Here is a 24,760-nt window from a genome sequence, read left to right as displayed (position 1 = left end):
AGCCATATACTTTAATAACCATGTTATAAGACTAAAACATTTCACTCGATTTAACGTAACCGAAAGTATTTAAAAATTTCCGAAAAGAAGCCCGCGCAAACGTGCCATGGTTCCCGTCTATATGCACGAAGCGTTACCGTGATGGTGACGTAAACTTCAGCAATGATGGAGTAACGAAATGTATCTGTTTTAGAAATGAAATATTGCTCCAGAAACGAAAATTACGAAGTCGAGTGCGTTGTGGGATAACCCTGCTGGATGGATACGATAACCTACGAATCGTTGGTAGTACAATGTAATAAATTCATTTATTAAGTATTTAGTTATAATTATTTGTATGGTCAGCAACCTCGACAAATAAGTAGGCATATGTCACGGTGGGTTGTGACAGCGAACTCTGCTAATACGCAGTGTAATGAGTCACTTGAAAACTGAGTCCTGATGAAAGGGTTTGAATGACTGCAGTCTGTACTTATAGGTCAAAGTGTCGACTCTTATGCGCTAGGATTCGGAATTACCATACACGATTTTTTCGTGTAAAAAAAGTGAATGATTTACAGGGAAGCTCTAAAGTTGAATCTGGCTAAGTACCTTCTTAGGAGACGCCAAAGGCAAACCATGTTTCCAACCCTGTGTCAATGATTAACAGACGCAGGGCAACTGCTAAGAAGGGCAACTACCAGCTATACTGACTACTGTCTAATGTTGCTGCATTAAGTTGTTCTGAAAGCGGTGCTGATATTCAAGACAATAAAAGCGGGTTAAAAGCTGTGAGCTATCTGGGGAAGTTAACCTTGCATTACTGAGCAACTGGTTCACCAGGTATACAGTCTAGCTTACCATATTCCCAACCAGACTAACATTAATTATGTTGTTGTTGTTGTGGTCTTCAGTCCTGAGACTGGTTTGATGCAGCTCTCCATGCTACTCTATCCTGTGCAAGCTTTTTCATCTCCCAGTACCTACTGCAACCTACATCCTTCTGAATCTGCTTAGTGTATTCATCTCTTGGTCTCCCTCTACGATTTTTACCCTCCACGCTGCCCTCCAATACTAAATTGGTGATCCCTTGATGCCTCAGAACATGTCCTACCAACCGATCCCTTCTTCTGGTCAAGTTGTGCCACAAACTTCTCTTCTCCCCAATCCTATTCAATACTTCCTCATTAGTTATGTGATCTACCCATCTAATCTTCAGCATTCTTCTGTAGCACCACATTTCGAAAGCTTCTATTCTCTTCTTGTCCAAACTATTTATCGTCCATGTTTCACTTCCATACATGGCTACACTCCATACGAATACTTTCAGAAATGACTTCCTGACACTTAAATCTATACTGGATGTTAACAAATTTCTCTTCTTCAGAAACGCTTTCCTTGCCATTGCCAGCCTACATTTTATATCCTCTCTACTTCGACCATCATCAGTTATTTTGCTCCCCAAATAGCAAAACTCCTTTACTACTTTAAGTGCCTCATTTCCTAATCTAATTCCCTCAGCATCACCCGACTTAATTCGACTACATTCCATTATCCTTGTTTTGCTTTTGTTGATGTTCATCTTATATCCTCCTTTCAAGACACTGTCCATTCCATTCAACTGCTCTTCCAAGTCCTTTGCTGTCTCTGACAGAATTACAATGTCATCGGCGAACCTCAAAGTTTTTATTTCTTCTCCATGAATTTTAATACCTACTCCGAATTTTTCTTTTGTTTCCTTTACTGCTTGCTCAATATACAGATTGAACAACATCGGGGAGAGGCTACAACCCTGTCTTACTCCCTTCCCAACCACTGCTTCCCTTTCATGTCCCTCGACTCTTATAACTGCCATCTGGTTTCTGTACAAATTGTAAATAGCCTTTCGCTCCCTGTATTTTACCCCTGACACCTTTAGAATTTGAAAGAGAGTATTCCAGTCAACATTGTCAAAAGCTTTCTCTAAGTCTACAAATGCTAGAAACGTAGGTTTGCCTTTCCTTAATCTTTCTTCTAAGATAAGTCGTAAGGTCAGTATTGCCTCACGTGTTCCAGTGTTTCTACGGAATCCAAACTGATCTTCCCCGAGGTTGGCTTCTACTAGTTTTTCCATTCGTCTGTAAAGAATTCGTGTTAGTATTTTGCAGCTGTGACTTATTAAGCTGATAGTTCGGTAATTTTCACATCTGTCAACACCTGCTTTCTTTGGGATTGGAATTATTATATTCTTCTTGAAGTCTGTGGGTATTTCGCCTGTTTCATACATCTTGCTCACCAGATGGTAGAGTTTTGTCAGGACTGGCTCTCCCACGGCCGTCAGTAGTTCCAATGGAATATTGTCTACTCCGGGGGCCTTGTTTCGACTCAGGTCTTTCAGTGCTCTGTCAAACTCTTCACGCAGTAATTATAATCTTTTAATAGTCATCTTACGACAACCGGATATATATATATATATATATATATATATATATATATATATATATATATATATATAAAGAGAATTTAAATAAAAAGAAATAAATCAGTTTATATTTGGAGATTTATTTTAACATTGATCATTGTTCCGTTAAAATTTCAGCATTTTAAACTTGATTCAAAACTAAACTGGTGCCTTATTTAGGATTGTGAAAATGTGAGTTTGTAATCTTACGGAATACATCAAATATGGAGCCAAGATTGAGAGACTGCATACAACACTGCATTCATAAAATAACACACAAAGAACGTTGAAACATATGCAAGAGGAAATTAACCACAACCAACCGATTCAATTTTCACCCAAAGGAGTTACGTTCGTAGCGCAATCCTGTCCGTCATTAAATTACCACACACTGGTATACTAAATTCATACTAACTCTCTGCGAAATCTGTTAGTCTGGTTAGGAATTTGGTAAGCTAGGCTGGATGCCTGGTGAAACAGTTGCTCAGTAATGCAAGGTTAACTTCCCCAGATAGCTCACAGCTTTTCACCCGCTTTTATTGTCTTGAATATCAGCACCGCTTTCAGAAGAACTTAATGCAGCAACATTATAACTGTCTTGAAAGAAGCAGAGATTTCTCTTGTGAATTAGGAATCTTCAATCAGCTCTCAATTAGCTGTGGACAAAATTGCTGTTTGCATAGAAATGAGTAGTGCCTAAGTGGTGGAATTCAAATCTTTCCAAAATGCAGCAGGGTGATTCCATGATGATTTTAAAGGATAAATGTGTCAGTTTCATGTGGAGGGAATTATGGTCCGGAGACGACCGAGTCGAAAGTTTAAGCGAAAATTGTTCTCATACCTATGAGAATCAACCTCTTCTATGCAAGCTCTTTTCGCTCCCTGTTTTGGGAGGATTTTATATGGACTAAAACAGAAAAGTCCAATAAACATGGGCTCTAAAGTGCGTACCTTAAGAACTATGGGCACTTGTTCAGTAGAAGAGATGTGTTGCACAGTAGCAAAGATGAAAACGCGCTCATCGGTCTTAAGGTATGCAGTTTGGAGACCATGCTTATTGGACTTTTTTGTTTTGGTCTACACAACCTCCTCCCAAAACAGGGAGAGTAAAGAGCTTGCATAGAAGAGGTCGGTTGTCATAGCTATCAAAACGATTTTTGCTTAAGCTTTCGACTCTGTTTCTTACAGACCAGGGTTTCTTACTTCAAATTGATACATTTACCCTTCTCCATTATCCCTGAAGTCTGTAATATCATCACAGAATCACCCTGTATATTAAATGAAATTATTACGTCTTACCTAAAACTTATTCTGCATCATAAGCTTCCAAGTGTTATCCTCAGGAGTGATTACACCAAACCCAATCTTTCTGCCTCATTCGAAATGCTTGCTAGAAGTCTTTCTCAACACCTTCCATCATTTTAAAGGGGACAAAAATCACCTCTTATCCGACAACACTACACCGAGGCGGAAATTCCACCAAATATTTAGTGCACGCACCGCAACATTGAAAACTAGATCACCTAAATATACTTTGAGTCTCCTATTCGTTAGTTCGGCTGCCTGACAGTGTTGCTGAGACAATAACAACAGAGTTACCTTTTAACGAATAACTTGTGAAATAACTTTCAAAAGCCAAGATCACATAAATTAATCTTTGTTGTTGACAACCAGTTTCGACAGCTGTAACTGTCATTTTCTGATCTTGAAAGAAATTTATTATGTAACGTGTTCCATTGAGTTAGTACGTCATGCCTTGTTGTCATTATGTTTGATAAAATACAGTATATGGAGGTTTGTTGACAATAAAACCATTTACAGTTAAAGTGCACCTTGTACACATGGGCATATACGTTGCAATCATAGAGGCTTGTTAATTTTTAAAACCCACGGTATATAGTAAAATCCACATTTGTACATCTGTTTATAAAGTGTATCCACGATGTATGCAACATGACACACAAACATAAACATCTGTTTACAGATAGATGCACGACGTATGTAACGTGTCACACAAACATAAACAGATGTACGAATGTACAGTTTACTGTATATCGTGCATTTTAAGAATTATTATTATTATCGTATTCATCATTTATAGTAATACACATTTGGCAAAACAAAGAAAAATCCTATATATATAAACGAACATGTGAAATTATATACAGCACACAAGTTTTAAAACGGCTCAGACTACACTCGGATGTTGATGGACTCGATCCAGCGGAGTGCGTCGTGGGTTGCTTGATGGAGCTTCTCAGTGCCACCAGGGAAGCGTCTGATTGGACAGTCATTCACAATGTGGCTCATTGTTTGCGTGTCACCACAGTCACACACACTGTCACTCGAAAAGCCCCACTTGTGCGTGTTGTATTTGCACCGGACTGTACCACTAATTACTCTCATAACTGAGTTCAGTTGGACGTCTACATTCGCTACGTGAGCACTTGGGAGCCAAACTGGTGCACAGTATTGTACTGCAGTGTATACCAGTGCAAGGGATGCTCCTCGGAGGACTGATGTGGTTGCTCCCCATGTACTGCCTGCCAGCTTTCTCACAAGGTTCACTCGCGTTTGTATCTTCTTGGCGAAGTTGGAAAGGTGTTTTTTGTATTTAAAGTTCTGTCCAGCCGAACTGTGGGCTGATCTTTGCTGATGAAAGGCGATTATAGAGGTGGAACAGGCTTACCTCGGTTTTAGAAACATTTGGTCTCAGTCGCCATGCCTCAAAATACTCATAAAGTTTAGTAAGGCTGTTCGTTAGGAGTTCTTCACATTCAGAAAGGTCTTCACTCTGATATCAAAGTGCCAGGTCATCTGCATACTGAAATTTTCGGCAGGTCAGCTGTGTAGAGGTTGAATAACACTGGAGCAAGAACAGAGCCCTGAGGTAATCCGTCGTTGAGTACATGCTATCTGCTTGTCTCTTTTCCTTGATGTACTTAAAACCGTCTGTTGCTTAACATGTTACTTAAGAGGTTGCCTAGAATTTTGCAAGGTACTGCTCTCAAAAATTTCAATAATAGTCCCTCGCACCACACCATGTCATAAGCTGCTGACAGGTCAATGAACACTACTCCAGTTTTAAGTTTCTTTTGGTATCCAGATTCTATGTGAGTAGTCAAGGAGAGCACTTGTTCACAGCAGCTTCTATGAGTTCTGAATCCAACTTGTTCAGGTGGTATCATAGCTTTAATTTGATCTTGGATTCGGTTTAGAATCATTCCTTCCAATAGCTTGTAAGCACAGCTAAGTAGAGATTTAAGAATTAACAAGCCTCGGTGAGTGCTACGTTTGCGAACATGTCCACGTGCGCAATGTGCTTTGTAACTGTAAATGGTTTTATTGTCGACAGACCTGTGTGTAGTGCACTTTATTTTATCCACCATAATGACAACATGGCATGAGGTACTGGCTCACAAAGGAACTCGTTTTATAAAAAAACATTTTTTGAAGAGCAGAAGATGTAAGTTATAACTGTCGATACCGGTTTCAACAATAAAGACTAATTTATGCGATATTGGCCATTGAAAGTTTTTTCCCAAGTAAAACATAAATCGCTCCTTCTAAATTCTCAATCCGAGAATATTCGATGAATCATCTGTTGAATTTCAGTGTATTCCGTGAGTTAATTTATATTGCCGCAAAAATATGCAAAAAAAACTTATAAACGTATAGTTATTGAAAATAGGAAATGTATCGCCACGGTCTGCGATACGTCTCTAGACTACATCTGATAGGCCAAAATCAATTTAGGTAAATGCAGTTGTCCGCTCATTTTCCCCTCCCAGGATTATTTTCCTTTTGAATCATAAATCTTCTGACTGTTTCGGTGCAACCCGTCACGAATTCCTACACCGCTTCACCTTAGAGTAGCTCGTGCACCTTACGCCAGCAAGTATTTGTTGAATGTACAGCTATCTCGTCGTTCCCCTACTGTTCTTATCCCCCACAGCTTCCCGTCGTACCATGGAGGATATTGCTTGTTGTCTTAACGTCTGTCCTGTCATTGCGTTCCTCGTTCTTTTCAGTGTTTTCGTTATAATCCTCTACTCGCTGAGTCTACAGAGAACCTCCTCATTCAGTGTCTTATGAGTTTATCTACTTTTCAACATCCTTCTATAATATCACATCCCAAACGCTTCGGTTCTCGTCTTTTCTGGTTTCCCCACAAACCATGTTTCAGTGCCTTACAATGCTGGTCTCCAAACGTACATCCTCAGGAATTTCTTCCTCAAATTAAGGCTTATGTTTGATACTAGTAAACTTCTCTTGGCCAGAAATACCCTTTTTGCCATTGCTTGTCTGCTTTGGATGTCCTCCTTGCTCCGTCTGCCATGGGTTATTTTGTTGCCTAGGTAGCAGAATTCCTTAACTTCATCAACTTCGTGGTCCCCAATTCTGATGTTAAATTTATCGCACTTCTCATTGATGCTACTTCTTATTACTTTCATCTTTCTTTGGTTTACTTTCAATCCGTATTCTATATTCCTTAGACTGTTGATTCCATTAATTAGCGAATGTTATCAACCGCATTGTCAGAATTGCCCCTCTGGCGCCTTTCCTAAAGCCAAACTTATTGTTATCTAACACATCATCAGTTTTCTTTCCTATTCTTCTGTGTATTATGCTTGTCAACAACTTGGATGCGTGATCCGTTAAGCCGACTGTGTGACAGTTTTAGCACGTATCTGCCGTTGCGGTTGACGCTCTTTCGTCCTGAATTTTGATCCCACTGTTGAACTTTTCTTTTACTTCCGTCATCGTTTCTTCGATGTGTTGATTGAACAGCGAAATACTACATCTCTGTCTTACATCATTTTTAATCCTAGCACGTCGATCTTAACCTTCCAGTATTATTGTTCTCTCTTGATTCATTGTCAGAATTGCCCCTCTGGCGCCTTTCCTAAAGCCAAACTTATTGTTATCTAACAGATCATCAGTTTTCCTTCGTCTTCTTCTGTTAATCTGCTTGTCAGCAAGTAGGATGCGTGATCCGTTAATCAGACTGTGTGGTAGTTCTGGCAAGTATCTGCCGTTGCGGTTTGCGTATAGGATATTTTTTGCGAAAGTCGGGTGGTATGTCTCAAGTCTCAAGATTCACTGATTTTACACACCAATTTAAATAGTCGCTTGGTAGCCTCTCCCCTCCCCCCCCCCCCCCCCCCCCCCACATTGGCTTGAGAAATTCCGATAGGAATGTTATCTGCCCCTTCTGCCTTATATACTCGCAAGTCTTCCAAAGTTCTTCTAAAATTTGACTCTAATACTGGACCCTCTATTGCTGTGTCGTCCGAACAAGACACAGCCAGGGCAAACGCACCGCAGGCGCAAAGGTGCGAGTTGGTGCCAGTGCCACAGAAGAGACTCGCCACTGGCGCCAGTTTCCATCAGCGCCACGGGCGGCACTGAGGATGAAGATATCGACTCCGTCTCGGACAATGGTCGGCCGAGTACAGTCCGCCAATGACCGGGCGGCAACGGACAGGAGCCTACTCGGAAGACAGAAGAGCAGCTCTGGCCCACTTGCTTATAGATCATCGTCCAGGGCTGACTTAGAAGGGAATGTCGTTTAGTGAACTCTTAGAAGTAAACACACAGTGGTTGTATACAGGGTGATCCATTGATAGTGACCGGGCCAAATATCTCACGAAATAAGCATCATCATAATCATCATTTAAGACTGATCATGCCTTTCAGCGTTCAGTCTGGAGCATAGTCCCCCCTTATAAAATTCCTCCATGGTCCCCTATTCAGTGCTAACATTGGTGCCTCTTCTGATGTTAAACCTATTACTTTAAAATCATTCTTAACCGAATCCAGGTACCTTCTCCTTGGTCTGCCCCGACTCCTCCTACCCTCTACTGCTGAACCCATGAGTCTCTTGGATAACCTTGCTTCTCCCATGCGTGTAACATGACCCCACCATCTAAGCTTGTTCGCCCTGGCTGCTACATCTATAGAGTTCATTCCCAGTTTTTCTTTGATTTCCTCATTGTGGACACCCTCCTACCATTGTTCCCATCTACTAGTACCTGCAATCATCCTAGCTGCTTTCATATCCGTAACCTCAACCTTGTTGATAAGGTAACCTGAATCCACCCAGCTTTCGCTCCCATACAACAAAGTTGGTCGAAAGATTGAACGGTGCACAGATAACTTAGTCTTGGTACTGACTTCCTTCTTGCAGAAGAGAGTACATCGTAGCTGAGCGTTCACTGCATTAGCTTTGCTACACCTCGCTTCCAGTTCTTTCACTATGTTGCCATCCTGTGAGAATATGCATCCTAAGTACTTGAAACCGTCCACCTGTTCTAACTTTGTTCCTCCTATTTGGCACTCAATCCGTTTATATTTCTTTCCCACTGACATTACTTTCGTTTTGGAGATGCTAATCTTCATACCATAGTCCTTACATTTCTGATCTAGCTCTGAAATATTACTTTGCAAACTTTCAATCGAATCTGCCATCACAACTAAGTCATCCGCATATGCAAGACTGCTTATTTTGTGTTCACATATCTTAATCTCACCCAGCCAGTCTATTGTTTTCGATATATGATCCATAAATAATATGAACAACAGTGGAGACAGGTTGCAGCCTTGTCTTACCCCTGAAACTACTCTGAACCATGAACTCAAATTACCGTCAACTCTAACTGCTGCCTGACTATCTATGTAAAGACCTTTAATTGCTTGCAATAGTTTGCCTCCTATTCCATAAGCACGTAGAACAGAAAATAACTTCCTCCTAGGAACCCGGTCATATGCCTTGTCTCGATCTATAAAACATAGATACAATTCCCTGTTCCACTCATAACACTTCTCCATTATTTGCCGTAAGCTAAAGATCTGGTCCTGACAACCTCTAAGAGGCCTAAACCCACACTGATTTTCATCCAATTTGTCCTCAACTAATACTCGCACTTTCCTTTCAACAATACCTGAGAAGATTTTACCAACAACGCTGATTAAAGAGATACCTCTGTAGTTGTTACAATCTTTTCTGTTTCCATGTTTAAAGATTGGTGTGATTACTGCTTTCGTCCAGTCTGATGGAACCTGTCCCGACTCCCAGGCCATTTCAATTATCCTGTGTAGCCATTTAAGACCTGACATTCCACTGTATTTGATGAGTTCCGACTTAATTTCATCAACCTCAGCTGCTTTATTGCACTGCAATCTATTGACCATTTTCTCCACTTCCTCAAATGTGATCCTATTTCCATCATCAAACGAAAAAACTACAAAGCACGAAACTCGTATAGCTTGAAGGGGGAAACCAGATGGCGCTATGACTGGCCTGCTAGATGGCGCTGCCATGGGTCAAACGGATATCAACTGCATATTTTTAAATAGGAACCCCCCATTTTTATTACATATTCGTGTAGTACGTAAATAAATATGAATGTTTCAGTTGGACCACTTTTTTCGCTTTGTAATAGTCACAAACGTGTAAGTACGTGGTATCACGTAACATTCCGCCAGTGCAGACGGTATTTCCTTCGTGATACACTATCCGTGTTAAAACGGACCGTTCAGCAATATCGTGTTGATGTATGGCTATTGTGATCAAAATGCCCAACGGGCGTGTGCTATGTATGTTGCTCGGTATCCTGGATGACATCATCGAAGTGTCCGGCCAGTTCGCCGGATATTTAATGTTATTTAAGGTAACACCAAGTGTTGAGCCACATGTGTAACGTCAACCACGACCTGCAACAAATGATGATGCCCAAGTAGGTGTTTTAGCTGCTGTCGCGGCTAATCCGCACATCAGTAGCAGGCAAATTGCGCGATAATCGGGAATCTCAAAAACGTCTGTGTTGAGAATGGTACATCAACATAGATTCCACCCGTACCATATTTCTGTGCACCAGGAATTGCATGGCGACGACTTTGAACGTCGTGTACCGTTCTGCCACTGGGCACAAGAGAAATTACGGGACGATGACAGATTTTTTGCACGCGCTCTATTTAGCGACGAAGCGTCATTCACCAACAGCGGTAACGTAAACCGGCATAATATGCACTATTGGGCACCGGAAAATCCACGTTTGCTACGACAAGTGGAACATCAGCGACATTGGCGGGTTAATGTATGGTGCTGCATTATCGGAGGAAGAATAACTGGCCCCCATTTTATCGATGGCAATTTAAATGGTGCAATGTATGCTGATTTCCTACGTTATGTTCTACCGATGTTACTACAAGATGTTTCACTGCATGACAGAATGGCGATGTACTTCCAGCATGATGGATGTCCGGCACATAGGTCGGGTGCGGTTGAAGCGGTATTGAATAGCATACTTCATGACAGGTGGATTGGTCGTCGAAGCACCATACCATGGCCCGCACGTTCACCGGATCTGACGTCGCCGGATTTCTTTCTGTGGGAAAAGTTGAAGGATATCTGCTATCGTGATCCACCGACAACGCCTGACAACATGCGTCAGCCCATTGTCAATGCATGTACGAACATTACGGAAGGCGAACTACTCGCTGTTGAGAGGAATGTCGTTACACGAATTGCCAAATGCATTGAGGTTGACGGACATCATTTTGGGCATTTATTGCATCAATGTGGTGTTTACAGGTAATCACGCTGTAACAGCATGCGTTCTCAGAAGTGATAAGTTCACAAAGGTACATGTATCACATTCGAACAAACGAAATAAAATGTTCAGACGTACCTACGTTCTGTATTTTAATTTAAAAAACCTACCTGTTACCAACTGTTCGTCTAAAATTGTGAGCTATATGTTTGTGACTATTACAGCACCATCTATCGGAAAGCGAAAAAAGTGATCCTACTAAAACATTAATATTTCTTTACGTACTACACGAATGAGTAATAAAAATGGGGGCTCCTATTTAAAAAAAAAACGCAATTGATATCCGTTTGACCTATGGCAACGCCATCTAGTGGGCCAACCATAGCGCTATCTGGTTTCCCCCTTCAAGCTAAACAAGTTTTGTTCTTTGTAGTTTTTTCGTTTGACACTTATTTCATGAGATATTTGGCCCGGTCACTATCAGTGGATCACTCTGTATAGCGATTGCTTTGTACTGTGAAGTTTACGTACGATTATTTGCACTTAACCATTGAGGGCCATTTTTGTGTTATATTACAAGCAGACGGAATACGGGCACCAGAGATGCAATAGGGCTCCTACGAATCTTGGGAGAAAGGTTTATTGAAAAAGGAAGAGACCTATATATGTGCTTCATCGATTTAGAAAAGGCATTTGACAATGTGGTTTGGGACAAGCTGGCGACTATTATGAGGGAAAAGAGAGTGGACTGGAAAACCAGAAGACTTATAAACTCATTGTACCTTAATCAAAAAGTTTCAGTTAAAGTGAGAGGAGAAAGTACGAACTGGATCAGACTAGGGAAAGGAGTAAGACAAGGATGCTGTTTATCACCTACTCTTTTCAACCTGTACTTGGAAAATACGATTGACCAATGCTCATTAGACGACAAAGGAGTAGAAATTGGAGGAAGAAGAGTAGGGTGCTTGTGATTTGCTGATGACATGGTCCTTCTAGCCACAGGGGAAAAAGAATTACAGGATTTGGTGGACACCATTGCAACTAACGGAAAAAATATGGAATGAAAATTAACACAAATAAAACAAAAGTATTGGCAATAGGAGGAAATAAGGAAATAAAAATTGTGCTGAATGGAGAAACACTAGAACAGGTGCAAAATTTTAAGTATCTTGGAAGCAGGATAGACACGGACTGGAAGTGCACCACAGAAATTAAAACAAGGATAGCAATGGAAAAGGTTGCGTTTTATAAGAAAAGGAGAATTTTCTGCAGCGGTCTGGACAGAGAACTCGGAAAGAGACTCATAAAATGCCTTGTATGGAGTGTTCTTCTATATGGCGCTGAAACATGGACTATGAGGAAAAAAGACAGAGAAAGGCTGGAGGCTTTTGAGATCTGGACATGGCGGAAGATGGAAAGAATAAGTTGGATGGACAGAGTAAAAAATGAAGAGGTACTGAGAAGAGTGGGAGAGAAAAGGCAGTTACTAGATGTAATAAAGAGAAGAAAAAGAAATTGGATTGGGCATATATTAAGCAAGAATGACGGACTGATAAAAAACAGTTTTAGAAGGTTATGTAGAAGGGAAAAGGAAGCGAGGAAGGAAGAGATTCCAGATACTGGATGACATGATGGACGCTACAACATACAGCAGCCTTAAGAAGGAAGCAATGGATCGCAGAAAACGGAGAGGCAAAGGACCTGCTAATATAGCAGATAACTGATGATGATGACAAGCAGAGTTGCAGACTTCATTATTCAACTAGTCACAAAGATAATGACTTTGTTACTAATTTGTTGGAGTGTTGTAGAACCTACGTTCTCCTATACTGTTACCTGACCCTGGGGCATGGCGGTGTGATAGTGGCAGGCAGAAACTGCCTTAGCGGTGTACTGCACCAGGAGCCGTTTCACGGACTCACAGACTCGGCCTACCGCAACAACAGTGGCAACTCGCCCGCACAGCAGTAGCAACGAGGGGTTCACCAAATCTGTGCCTTCCATATCGACTCCCACTTCCCCATCGATCTCGTCCTCCGCTCGCAGGGGCTTTGAATGCACGCACTTTCTACCCGTAAGCTCTCTCCTCTGCCCTATATGCTCGAATTCCCATCGCACTCTTAGCCGGCCGCTGTGGCCGAGCGGTTTTGACGGTTCAGTCTGGAACTGCGCGACCGCTACGGTCGCAGGTTCGAATCCTGCCTCGGGCTTCGATGACCGACTCGTGGCGATAACATATTAGACCTTCTGGTGACAAACAGACCCGAACTATTTGAAACAGTTAACGCAGAACAGGGAATCAGCGATCATAAAGCGGTTACGGCATCGATGATTTCAGCCGTAAATAGAAACATTAAAAAATGTAGGAAGATTTTTCTGTTAAGCAAAAGTGACAAAAAGCAGATTTCAGAGTACCTGACGGCTCAACATAAAAGTTTTGTCTCAAGTACAGATAGTGTTGACGATCAGTGGACAAAGTTCAAAACCATCGTACAATATGCGTTAGATGAGTATGTGCCAAGCAACATCGTAAGAGATGGAAAAGAGCCACCGTGGTACAACAACCGAGTTAGAAAACTGCTGCAGAAGCAAAGGGAACTTCACAGCAAACATAAATATAGCCGAAGCCTTGCAGGCAAACAAAAATTACGCTAAGCGAAATGTAGTGTGAGGAGGGCTATGCGAGAGGCGTTCAATGAATTCGAAAGTAAAGTTCTATGTACTGACTTGGCAGAAAATCATAAGAAATTTTGGTCTTATGTCAAATCGGTAGGTGGATCAAAACAAAATGTCCAGACACTCTGTGACCAAAATGGTACTGAAACAGAGCATGACAGACTAAAGGCCGAAATACTAAATGTTTTTTTTCCAAAGCTGTTTTACAGCGGAAGACTGCACTGTAGATCCTTCTCTAGGTTGTCGCACAGATGACAAAATGGTAGATATCGAAATAGAGGACAGAGGGATAGAGAAACAATTAAAATCGCTCTAAAGAGGAAAGGCCGCTGGACCTGATGGGATACCAGTTCGATTTTACACAGAGTACGCGAAGGAACTTGCCCCCCTTCTTGCAGCGGTGTACTGTCGGTCTCTAGAAGAGCGTAGCGTTCCAAATGATTAGAAAAGTGCACGGGTCATCCCCGTTTCAAGAAGGGAGGTCGAACAGATGTGCACAACTATAGACCTATATCTCTAACGTCGATCAGCTGTAGAATTTTGGAACACGTATTATGTTCGAGTAGAATGACTTTTCTAGAGAGTAGTAATCTACTCTGTAGGAATCAGCATAGGTTTCGAAAAAGTCGGTCGTGTGAAACCCAGCTCGCGTTATTCGTCCACGAGACTCAGAGGGCCATAGACACGGGTTCACAGGTAGATGCCGTGTTTCTTGACTTCCGCAAGGGTTCGATACAGTTCCCCACAGTCGTTTAATGAACAAAGTAAGAGCATATCGACCATCAGACCAATTGTGCGATTGGATTGAAGAGTTCCTAGATAACAGAACGCAGCATGTCATTCTCAATGGACAGAAGTCTTCCGAAGTAAGATTGATTTCAGGTGTGCCACAGGGGAGTGTCTTAGGACCGTTGCTATTCACAATATACATAAATGACCTTGTGGATGACATCGGAAGTTCACTGAGGCGTTTTGCGGATGATGCTGTAATATATCGAGAGGTCGTAACAATGGAAAATTGTACTGAAATGCAGGATGATCTGCAGCGAATTGACGCATGGTGCAGGGAATGGAAATTGAATCTCAATGTAGACAATACATTGAAAGATAGTTCCCTCATCATTTAGCTACAAAATAGCAGGTCAGCAACTGGAAGCAGTTAATTCCATAAATTATCTGGGAGTAGGCATTAGGAGTGATTTAAAATGGAATGATCATATAAAGTTGATCGTCGGTAAAGCAGATGCCAGACTGAGATTCATTGGAAGAATCCTAAGGAAATGCAATCCAAAAACAAAGGATGTAGGTTACAGTACGCTTGTTCGCCCACTGCTTGAATACTGCTCTGCGGTGTGGGATCCGTACCAGATAGGGTTGATAGAAGAGATAGAGAAGATACAACGGAGAGCAGCTCGCTTCGTTACAGGATCATTTAGTAATCACGAAAGCGTTACCGAGATGATAGATAAACTTCAGTGGAAGACTCTGCAGGAGAGACGCTCAGTAGCTCGGTACGGGCTTTTGTTGAAGTTTCGAGAACATACCTTCACCGAAGAGTCCAGCAGTATATTGCTCCCTCCTACGTATATCTCGCGAAGAGACCATGAGGATAAAATCAAAGAGATTAGAGCCCAGACAGAGGCATACCAACAATCCTTCTTTCCACGAACAATACGAGACTGGAATAGAAGGGAGAACCGATAGAGGTAATCAAGGTACCCTCCGCCACACACCGTTAGTTGGCTTGCAGGGTATGGATGTAAGTGTAGATGTAGAAGTAGATGTGTGATGTCCTTAGGTTAGTTAGGTTTAAGCAGTTCTAAGTCTAGGTGAGTGATGACGTCAGATTAAAGTCCCATAGTGCTCAAAGCCATTTGATTTTTTGCACTCTTAACGCTGACGCCCTTGCTTTTAATTCCACCGACAGTAGTTTTGAATTTTATATTTGCCGAATCAGTCCTTACGACAACCATTTCTTTTTCGATTTCTTCACGTTTTCCTTCAACCATTTCATCTTAGATCCCGTGCACTTGCTATTGATTTCATTTCTCACTGGATTCTGTGTCTTTGTTCTAGAATTTTCGTGATCGTTGTTGTACTTCCTTCTTTCGTCGATCAGCTGAAGTATTTCCTCTGCTACCCAAGGATTTTTCACAGTTAAGTTACTTGTGTCGATGTTGGTCAATCCAACTTCTGATGACCGCACTTTTTAGAGGTGTCTATTTTTCTTCATCTCAACTACCTCCTGTGGTATTCATTATCACAGCTTTAGAGAATTTCAAACACATCTCATAAATCCTCAGCACTTCGTACCTCATTTCTTTGCATATCGATTCTCCCGGACGAGTATCTTAAACTTGAGCCCAGTCGTCGTCATATTTCCCAGGACATCTTTACCTAAACAGTAGCTAGCAAATTCGTATCGGGTTTGAAACTTAATGTTATTGACAAGGAGTGCAACTCGTCTGCGGTCACTATTGGTTAGGGCGTTTTTACGACCACTTGTTTTATGCCTTGCCATATGGCTGCGATGATGTACCGTTCCTTGTCGACACGCTGAGTGGTCTGTAAATATCGGGCAGCTTCATTCACTGAGTGGTCATGGACGTCAAACACGACGGCTTCTGTCTTCCATTCTGTTGAGTCTCCTCATGGACCCATCTTACCGCTCTGAATCCACACACACGTCCCTGCCACGACCCACGTATGTGGTGCAGGGTCACGTGACCTCAAGTAACAGCCCTGCACCGTTTACAGCGCTCCAAAGCGACCAGTGGGATCTCTTAACGGTGCGAACATTATTTTGTCCGGTGAACCAATCTCCTATTAAGCTGCTAATGAGTATTGCTGTGCCCTTGCGGAACAATGGAGTGTCACTTTGTGTGCAGGTACATCGACAACCCGCTGCTGATCGGCGGCAAGAAGTTCGACCTCCGGCTGTACGTGCTGGTCACTTCGTTCCGGCCGCTCAAGGCGTACCTCTTCAGGCTGGGCTTCTGCCGCTTCTGCACCGTCAAGTACGACGCCAGCATACAGGAGCTGGACAACATGTACGTCCACCTCACCAACGTCTCCGTCCAGAAGCACGGAGTAAGTACCCCGCTTCAGCTGGGTTCTGGAAGGGTTGCTCGACTGAGAATGCGTTTTGTATGAATGGCAGTCAAATGAAGACGCATTTATCCCTCTGTGAGACAGCACGGTCAGTGCCTTCATGCAAAAATGTTTGCGTTGCCTGTGGAACCGTGATTGCAGTCAGGAGTGTACCTCTTCATCCGAAGCAAATCCACGGCCACGAATGTTTTTCTTCAGGGCATCAAAAATACGGAAATCGCATGGGGAGAGCTCGGGGCCCTATGGAGGACGTGTAGAGGCTTCTCAGCGGAACGTCTGCAGCTTATTCGAAACAACCTTTGTGGATGGGCCCACATATTGACAAGGTTGTTTCGACTACGCTGCAGAAGTTTCGCTGGGTAGCTGTTACACATCGTCCGTAGAGTTCCGATCTCTCCACATGCGATTTCCATAGTTCTGGAGCCCTGGAGAACGACGTTCGTGGCCGTCGGTTTGCTTCGGACGAAGGGGTGCACACGTGGTGTAACACGCCCGGGACTACTAATGGGTGGGGTGGTGCCTTTAAACTGGTTGTCGTTTCTGCTTTCCTTGACCGTGCGCCCTGTCCACACCACGTACCTGGTAATCCCGCGGCGGTCGTACTGTTCTGCTCCACACTGCAGTTGGCTTGCCTGAAATTATCTATCGAAATATGCAACCGGGTGTCGGGGAGCCACTCAACGTTAGAACATAACACTGTTCGACGTCTGGTATGAACATCTGTATTCTGAGACTGTATGGAAATCGCAGGTTGTACTGTTTACATTCTGATTCAGAAGTGTTATCCCAATTAATGGATGATTAACAGTCCACAATATCATTCGGACGAGCGTACGCGTAACCGACACGACGCGGGTGATTGTTGATGATGCGGAAGCCGAATGATCGAACGGAAGTTCTTGCGGCCGTCACGCATACACAGATATTTGGCACCAGTCCTCCTTGACACTAGTAATGAATGATATGGCACTGTTCGTAAAGTTATTTTTTTCAGTTCTCACTTCTCACTTGCACGAGCGTGCGCGTAACCGTCGCGGTGCGACTGATTGTTGATAAATGCGGAAACGCGAGGATCGAACGCACGTTCTCACGCTCGCTACAAGACACTGGCACGGCGCGGATGACTGATACAGTACGGTACGACACGCAACGAGAGGATACACAAATACGTTATCAGCAGCACTGCTCATTTTTAAATTACTTCTTGACGCACCTTCCTGTGAATCACTTCCACATTTCGTCACTTTATTGTAATAGCACATGTAGCAACACTTCGACATCCATACTAACAATGCTTTTTACATGCAGAGCTACACACTACACAACATAACAGTTTCGTCTCCCGCGCTCGGCTCCACAACTAAACCAGCGATATGACACTGGGAACAATCACGGTTCCGTAGGCAACCGCAAACACTTTTCTATGAAAGAACTGACCGCCATGTCTCTACATCTACATCAACATCTACACCTACGTCCATACTCCGCAAGCCACCTGACGGTGTGTGGCGGAGGGTACCTTGAGTATCTCTATCAGTTCTCCCTTCTATTCCAGTCTCGTATTGTTTGTGGAAAGAAAGATTGTCGGTATGCCTCTATCTGGGCTCTAATCTCTTTGATTTTATCCTCATGGTCCCTTCTCGAGATATACGTAGGAGGGAGCAATATACTGCTTGACTCTTCGGTGAAGGTATGTTCTCGAAACTTTAACAAAAGCCCGTACCGAGCTACTGAGCGTCTCTCCTGCAGAGTTTTCCACTGGAGTTTATCTATCATCTCGGTAACGCTTTCGCGATTACTAAATGATCCTGTAACGAAGCGCGCTGCTCTCCGTTGGATCTTCTCTATCTCTTCTATCAACCCTATATGGTACGGATCCCACACTGCTGAGCAGTATTCAAGCAGTGGGCGAACAAGCGTACTGTAACCTACTTGCTTTGTTTTCGGATTGCATTTCCTTAGGATTCTTCCAATGAATCTCAGTCTGGCATCTGCTTTACCGACGATCAACTTTATACGATCATTCCATTTTAAATCACTCCTAATGCCTACTCACAAATAATTTATGAAATTAACTGCTTCCAGTTGCTGACCTGCTATTTTGTAGCTAAATGATGAGGGAACTATCTTTCAATGTATTCGCAGCACATTACACTTGTCTACATTGAGATTCAATTGCCATTCCCTGCACCATGCGTCAATTCGCTGCAGATCCTCCTGCATTTCAGTACAATTTTCCATTGTTACAACCTCTCGATACACCACAGCATCATCTGCAAAAAGCCTCAGTGAACTTCCGATGTTATCCACAAGGTCATTTATGTATATTGTGAATAGCAACGGTCCTACGACACTCCCCTGCGGCACACCTGAAATCACTCTTAACTTCGGAAGACTTCTCTCAATTGAGAATGACATGCTGCGTTCTGTTATCTAGAAACTCTTCAATCCAATCACACAATTGGTCTGATAGTCCATATGCTCTTACTTTGTTCATTAAACGACTGTGGGGAACTGTATCGAACACCTTGCGGAAGTCAAGAAACACGGCATCTACCTGTGAACCCGTGTCTATGGCCCTCTGAGTCTCGTGGACGAATAGCGCGAGCTGGGTTTCACACGACCGTCTTTTTCGAAACCCATGCTGATTCCTACAGAGTAGATTTCTAGTCTCCAGAAAAGTCATTATACTCGAACATAATACGTGTTCCAAAATTCTACAACTGGTCGCCGTTAGAGATATAGGTCTATAGTTGTGCACATCTGTTCGACGTCCCTTCTTGAAAACGGGGATGAACTGTGCCCTTCTGCAATCATTTGGAACGCTACACTCTTGTAGAGACCTACGGTACACCGCTGCAAGAAGGGGGGCATGTTCCTTCGCGTACTCTATGTAAAATCGAACTGGTATCCCATCAGGTCCAGCGGCCTTTCGTCTTTTGAGCGATTTTAATTGTTTCTCTATCCCTCTGTCCTCTATTTCGATATCTACCATTTTGTCATCTGTGCGACAATCTAGAGAAGGAACTACAGTGCAGTGTTCCTCTGTGAAACAGCTTTGAAAAAAAGACATTTAGTATTTCGGCCTTTAGTCTGTCATCCTCTGTTTCAGTACCATTTTGGTCACAGAGTGTCTGGACATTTTGTTTTGATCCACCTACCGCTTTGACATAAGGCCAAAATTTCTTAGGATTTTCTGCCTAGTCAGTACATAGAACTTTACTTTCGAATTCATTGAACGCCTCTCGCATAGCCCTCCTCACACTACATTTCGCTTCGCGTAATTTTTGTTTGTCTGCAAGGCTTTGGCTATGTTTATGTTTGCTGTGAAGTTCCCTTCGCTTCTGCCACAGTTTTCTAACTCGATTATTGTACCACGGTGGCTCTTTTCCATCTGATACGATCTTGCTTGGCACATACTCATCTAACGCATATTGTACGATGGTTTTGAACTTTGTCCACTGATCCTCAACACTATCTGTACCTGAGACAAAACTTTTGTGTTGAGCCGTCAGGTACTCTGTAATCTGCTTTTTGTCACATTTGCTTAACAGAAAAATCTTCCTACCTTTTTTAATATTTCTATTTACGGCTGAAGTCATCGATGCCGTAACCGCTTTATGATCGCTGATTCCCAAGTACTATATGGGCATTGTGACCGTTTATTAATGAGAGCAGTTCTGGGACCTTTGTATAGACGCTCCTGCAGTTTACTATTAGCACATTAATATTGTTATTCCCTGTTGCATTTTGCCTGCTCCTACCTTGCCGCGTCTCAGGAGGCGTCTTGTCGGGCCTAGGGAGGGGATTCTCTAACCTAAAAAACCCCCATGTGCACTCCACACGGTCTCCGCTACCCTTGTAGCCGCTTCCCGCGTGTAGTGCACAGTGCGATAAGCCTATTAACATTTAAGGGGATTACTTATGAAATAATAAACAGTTTATTTACTTTTTTCTATCTGCCTCGTTTTCATTTGACTGCCTCTTATGCATCCACTCCCCAAACATTACACCTTAGATGATAAAATATCGCCAGTTGGTATTTTCTGCAACCCTTCCGAGGCATTTGACTACATACTTCATGTTACTATCTTACAAAAACTTAAATTTTATTGAACTGATGGCCTTACAAACAACTGGTTTCGATCTTACTTAACAAACAGAATGCAAGAATTTTTGCTGAATAATTCAAATAACGTTTCAAGGAGAGAAAGTTTTAGTGACTGAGGAGAAATCACTTATTGAATCGCACGTGGCCAACTCATATCCATTGGTGTTCGTGAAGCAAAATTAGTAAAAATAAATGGAAATGTCGTGTGGCTAGGGCCTCCCGTCGGGTAGACCGTTCGCCTGGTGCAGGTCTTTCGATTTGACGCCACTTCGGCGACTTGCGTATCGATGGGGATGAAATGATGATGATTAGGACAACACAACACCCAGTCCCTGAGGGGAGAAAGTCTCCGACTCAGTCGGGAATCGAACCCGGGCCCTTAGGATTGACAGTCTGTCGCGCTGATCACTTTCTTTTTTTAAATTTTGTTCGGTAAGGTTCGTTGCGTTCGGTCTGGGTGGACGTCATACGCCATCCGTTCAAGTTGATCGTTGATTCCTTTACTCAACTTTTTTACTACAGAGGGCCAGCGCCTCTCTGACCGAACACGTGAGAGCTACCGTGTCGGCTACCACTCAGCTACCGGAGGCGGACAGCAAAATTAGTACTCTTTCTAGACGATACTTGTTGTTGTTCTGGTCTTCAGTCCTGAGACTGGTTTGATGCATCTCTCCATGCTACTCTATCCTGTGCAAGCTTCTTCATCTCCCAGTCCCTACTGCAGCCTACATCCCTCTGAATCTGCTTAGTGTATTCATCTCTTGGTCTCCCTCTACGATTTTTACCCTCCACGCTGCCCTCCAATACTAAATTGGTGATCCCTCGGTGTCTCAGAACATGTCCTACCAAACGATCCCTTCTTTTAGTCAAGTTGTGCCACAAACTCCTCTCCTCCCGAATTCTATTCAATACCTCCTCATTAGTTATGTGATCTACCCATCTAATCTTCAGCATTCTTCTGTAGCACCTCATTTCGAAAGCTTCTATTCTCTTCTTGTCCAAACTATTTATTGTCCAAGTTTCACTTCCATACATGGCTACACTCCATACAAATACTTTCAGAAACGACTTCCTGACACTTAAATCTATACTTGATGTTAACAAATTTCTCTTCTTCAGAAACGCTTTCCTTGCCATTGTCAGTCTACATTTTATATCCTCTCTACTTCGACCATCATCAGTTATTTTGCTCCCCAAATAGCAAAACTCCTTTACTACTTTACGTGTCTCATTTCCTAATCTAATTCCCTCAGCATCACCCGACTTAATTCGACACATTCCATTATTCTCGTTTTGGTTTTATTGATGTTCATCTTATATCCTCCTTTCAATGTTCAACTGCTCTTCCAAGTCCTTTGCTGTCTCTGACAGAATTACAATGTCATCGGCGAACCTCAAAGTTTTTATTTCTTCTCCATGGATTTTAATACCTACGCCAAATTTGTCTTTTGTTTCCTTCACTGCTTGCTCAATATACAGATTGAATAACATCGGGGAGAGGATACAACCCTGTCTCACTCCTTTCCCAACCACTGCTTCCCTTTCATGCCCCTCCACTCTTATAACTACCATCTGATTTCTGTAGAAATTGTAGATAGCCTTTCGTTCCCTGTATTTTACCCTTGACACCTTTAGAATTTCAAAGAGAGTATTCCAATCAACATTTTCAAAAGCTTTCTCTAAGTCTACAAATGCTAGAAACGTAGGTTTGCTTTTCCTTAATCTTTCATCTGAGGTAAGTCGTAAGGTCAGTATTGCCTCACGTGTTTCAACATTTCTACGGAATCCAAACTGATCTTCCCCGAGGTCGGCTTCTAGCAGTTTTTCCATTCGTCTGTAAAGAATTCGCGTTAGTATTTTGCAGCTGTGACTTATTAAACTGATTGTTCGGTAATTTTCACATCTGTCAACACCTGCTTTCTTTGGGATTGGAATTATTATATTATTCTTGAAGTCTGAGGGTAGTGTTATAACAAATCCCATTGAAGAGAAAGCAAGAGAAGAGATTGTTAACGATATTTTTCAAAGAATTATTAATTGGTTGTCTGAAAATGGATTTTCCCTTAATTTCCTGATAACGCACTATATCCAGTTCTGCACAACAAACAGAGTGATAACAACAATTAGTGTAGGACATGAACAGGCATCAGTAAGCACGGTAGAATGGTGTAGACTTTTTCGTGTGCATATTGGTGGAAACCTGAATTGGAAGAGACATACTAGTGAGCCATTCAAACAGGTTGGTTCAGCTACTTTTGCTCTTCGTATAATTGCTAATCTTGGATACAAACGGATCACTCTGCTAACATATTTTACATGTTAACACTTAGTAGTGCCTTATGGAATATTTTCTTAAGGTTAATGATCACTTAGAAAGAAAATATGGTACTGGTTGCACGCAAGAAAGCATTAAGAATAACATTTGGTGTTCACCTGCGAGTTATCTTGTAGGTACCTCATCAAGGAATTTGTCATGTTAACGGCAACTTCACAATGTACAAACATTCACTTATGGAAGTCATCACAAATAATCATCACAATTTGAGGTGAGTAGTGATGTCCATACCTACAACGGCAGAGGTTCTGCTGTTCTATCCATTATTGAAGGTGTGAATGATTCATGAAGGAGTTCAAAAGGAATCGACAAACGTTTCTGATTATTTGTCCAATAACATAGAATGTTGGACAGGGAGCAGAGCAAGTTTTAACTCTATCCCAAAATCTGGACAACTCCTTTTCTACCATAGCGAATTTTTATTTAACGACGGTAGCTGGAACAAACTAATTAGTGTAGTTACACGGGTAGGACTGAAAAGTAATACGTTCATTAATGTAAAGACTATTCAGGTATACTTAAGTTACGCTGTAAATTCGCTCGTTCCACATCATTTCGATAAAAATCGTCCAAATGATCTACGGATCATGTAACTAACAACCTACGTTATCCGCAGGTAGGTGAAACGTATCTATATATTGGGTTTGCGAAACCATTAGTGGGAAAATTATGCAGATTGTAAAGGGTCTCAAACGCAGTGCTTTGAGATAAGTAATCAATATTACTTGGATTCGTTAGACCTTGCTGAGAAGAAGTGAAGGCTGAATGGAACAGGCATTTCGACAGCAGAGCTGAATAATCCGAGTTCCAGCGCCTCACTTCCCAAGCTTTCTTTCTTTGTTTTTGTTTCCTGTTTCATAATTGCTCTGACTGATTTAATGTGGCCGTTCACAACTTCACAAATTCCTCTCCTGTGCCAATCTCTTCAACTCACATTAACGCTTCACCAGTGCTCCTCAATTATTTGGTTTATGTGTTCCAATCTCTATCATTGCTTACAGTTTTGTCCTCTACGACTGTCTCTAGTGGCATGAAGTTGTTCCCTAACGTCTCAACACACGTGCTGTCATCCTAGTCAGTGCTTGCTACGTAATCATTTTCTCTCCGATTCCGCGGAGAGCTTCCTCATTTCTCACATTATCTGTCCACTTACGTACAGGATTCTTATATTACACACATCTTAAAACCCCACAGTCCATGATCCACTCCCATACAACACCATGTTCCACACGTACATTTTTAGAAATTTCTCCCGCAAGTTAAGACTTATTTTTAACAGAAGTAGGCTTATGCTAGCGAGGAACGCCTTCTTCGCGTGTGATAGTCGGTTTTTTTATATCTTACGTGTTTCGTCTGCCATACATTATTTTGCTCCAAAGGTAGTGAAATTCCTTCACATCGTCTGCTGTGTGGTCACCAATGTTTATGTTAAATTTTTTGCTAATCTCATTTCTGCTGCTCTGCTTCATTATAGATTTTTCTCATTTTAGTGTTTACTCTTAATTCGTATTCTGTGGCCAGATACTGTTTAATCCGTTCAGAAGGTCTTGTAA

General features: G+C 42.2%; 1 protein-coding gene across 1 annotated transcript in view; it reads left to right on the top strand.

The window, feature by feature from the left end:
- LOC124789245 (polyglutamylase complex subunit TTLL1-like) overlaps window positions 1-24,760 on the top strand; it is a 117,805-nt gene that overhangs the window by 51,414 nt on the left and 41,631 nt on the right. Inside the window, exon 5 of the mRNA XM_047256539.1 lies at window positions 16,539-16,740. Coding sequence (XP_047112495.1) covers window positions 16,539-16,740 — 202 coding nt within the window. The remainder of the gene's footprint in view (window positions 1-16,538; window positions 16,741-24,760) is intronic.

This window comes from Schistocerca piceifrons, chromosome 3, assembly GCF_021461385.2.
Source record: "Schistocerca piceifrons isolate TAMUIC-IGC-003096 chromosome 3, iqSchPice1.1, whole genome shotgun sequence".
NCBI classification, from domain to species: domain Eukaryota; kingdom Metazoa; phylum Arthropoda; class Insecta; order Orthoptera; family Acrididae; genus Schistocerca; species Schistocerca piceifrons.
This window is presented reverse-complemented; position numbering and strand designations above follow the sequence as displayed.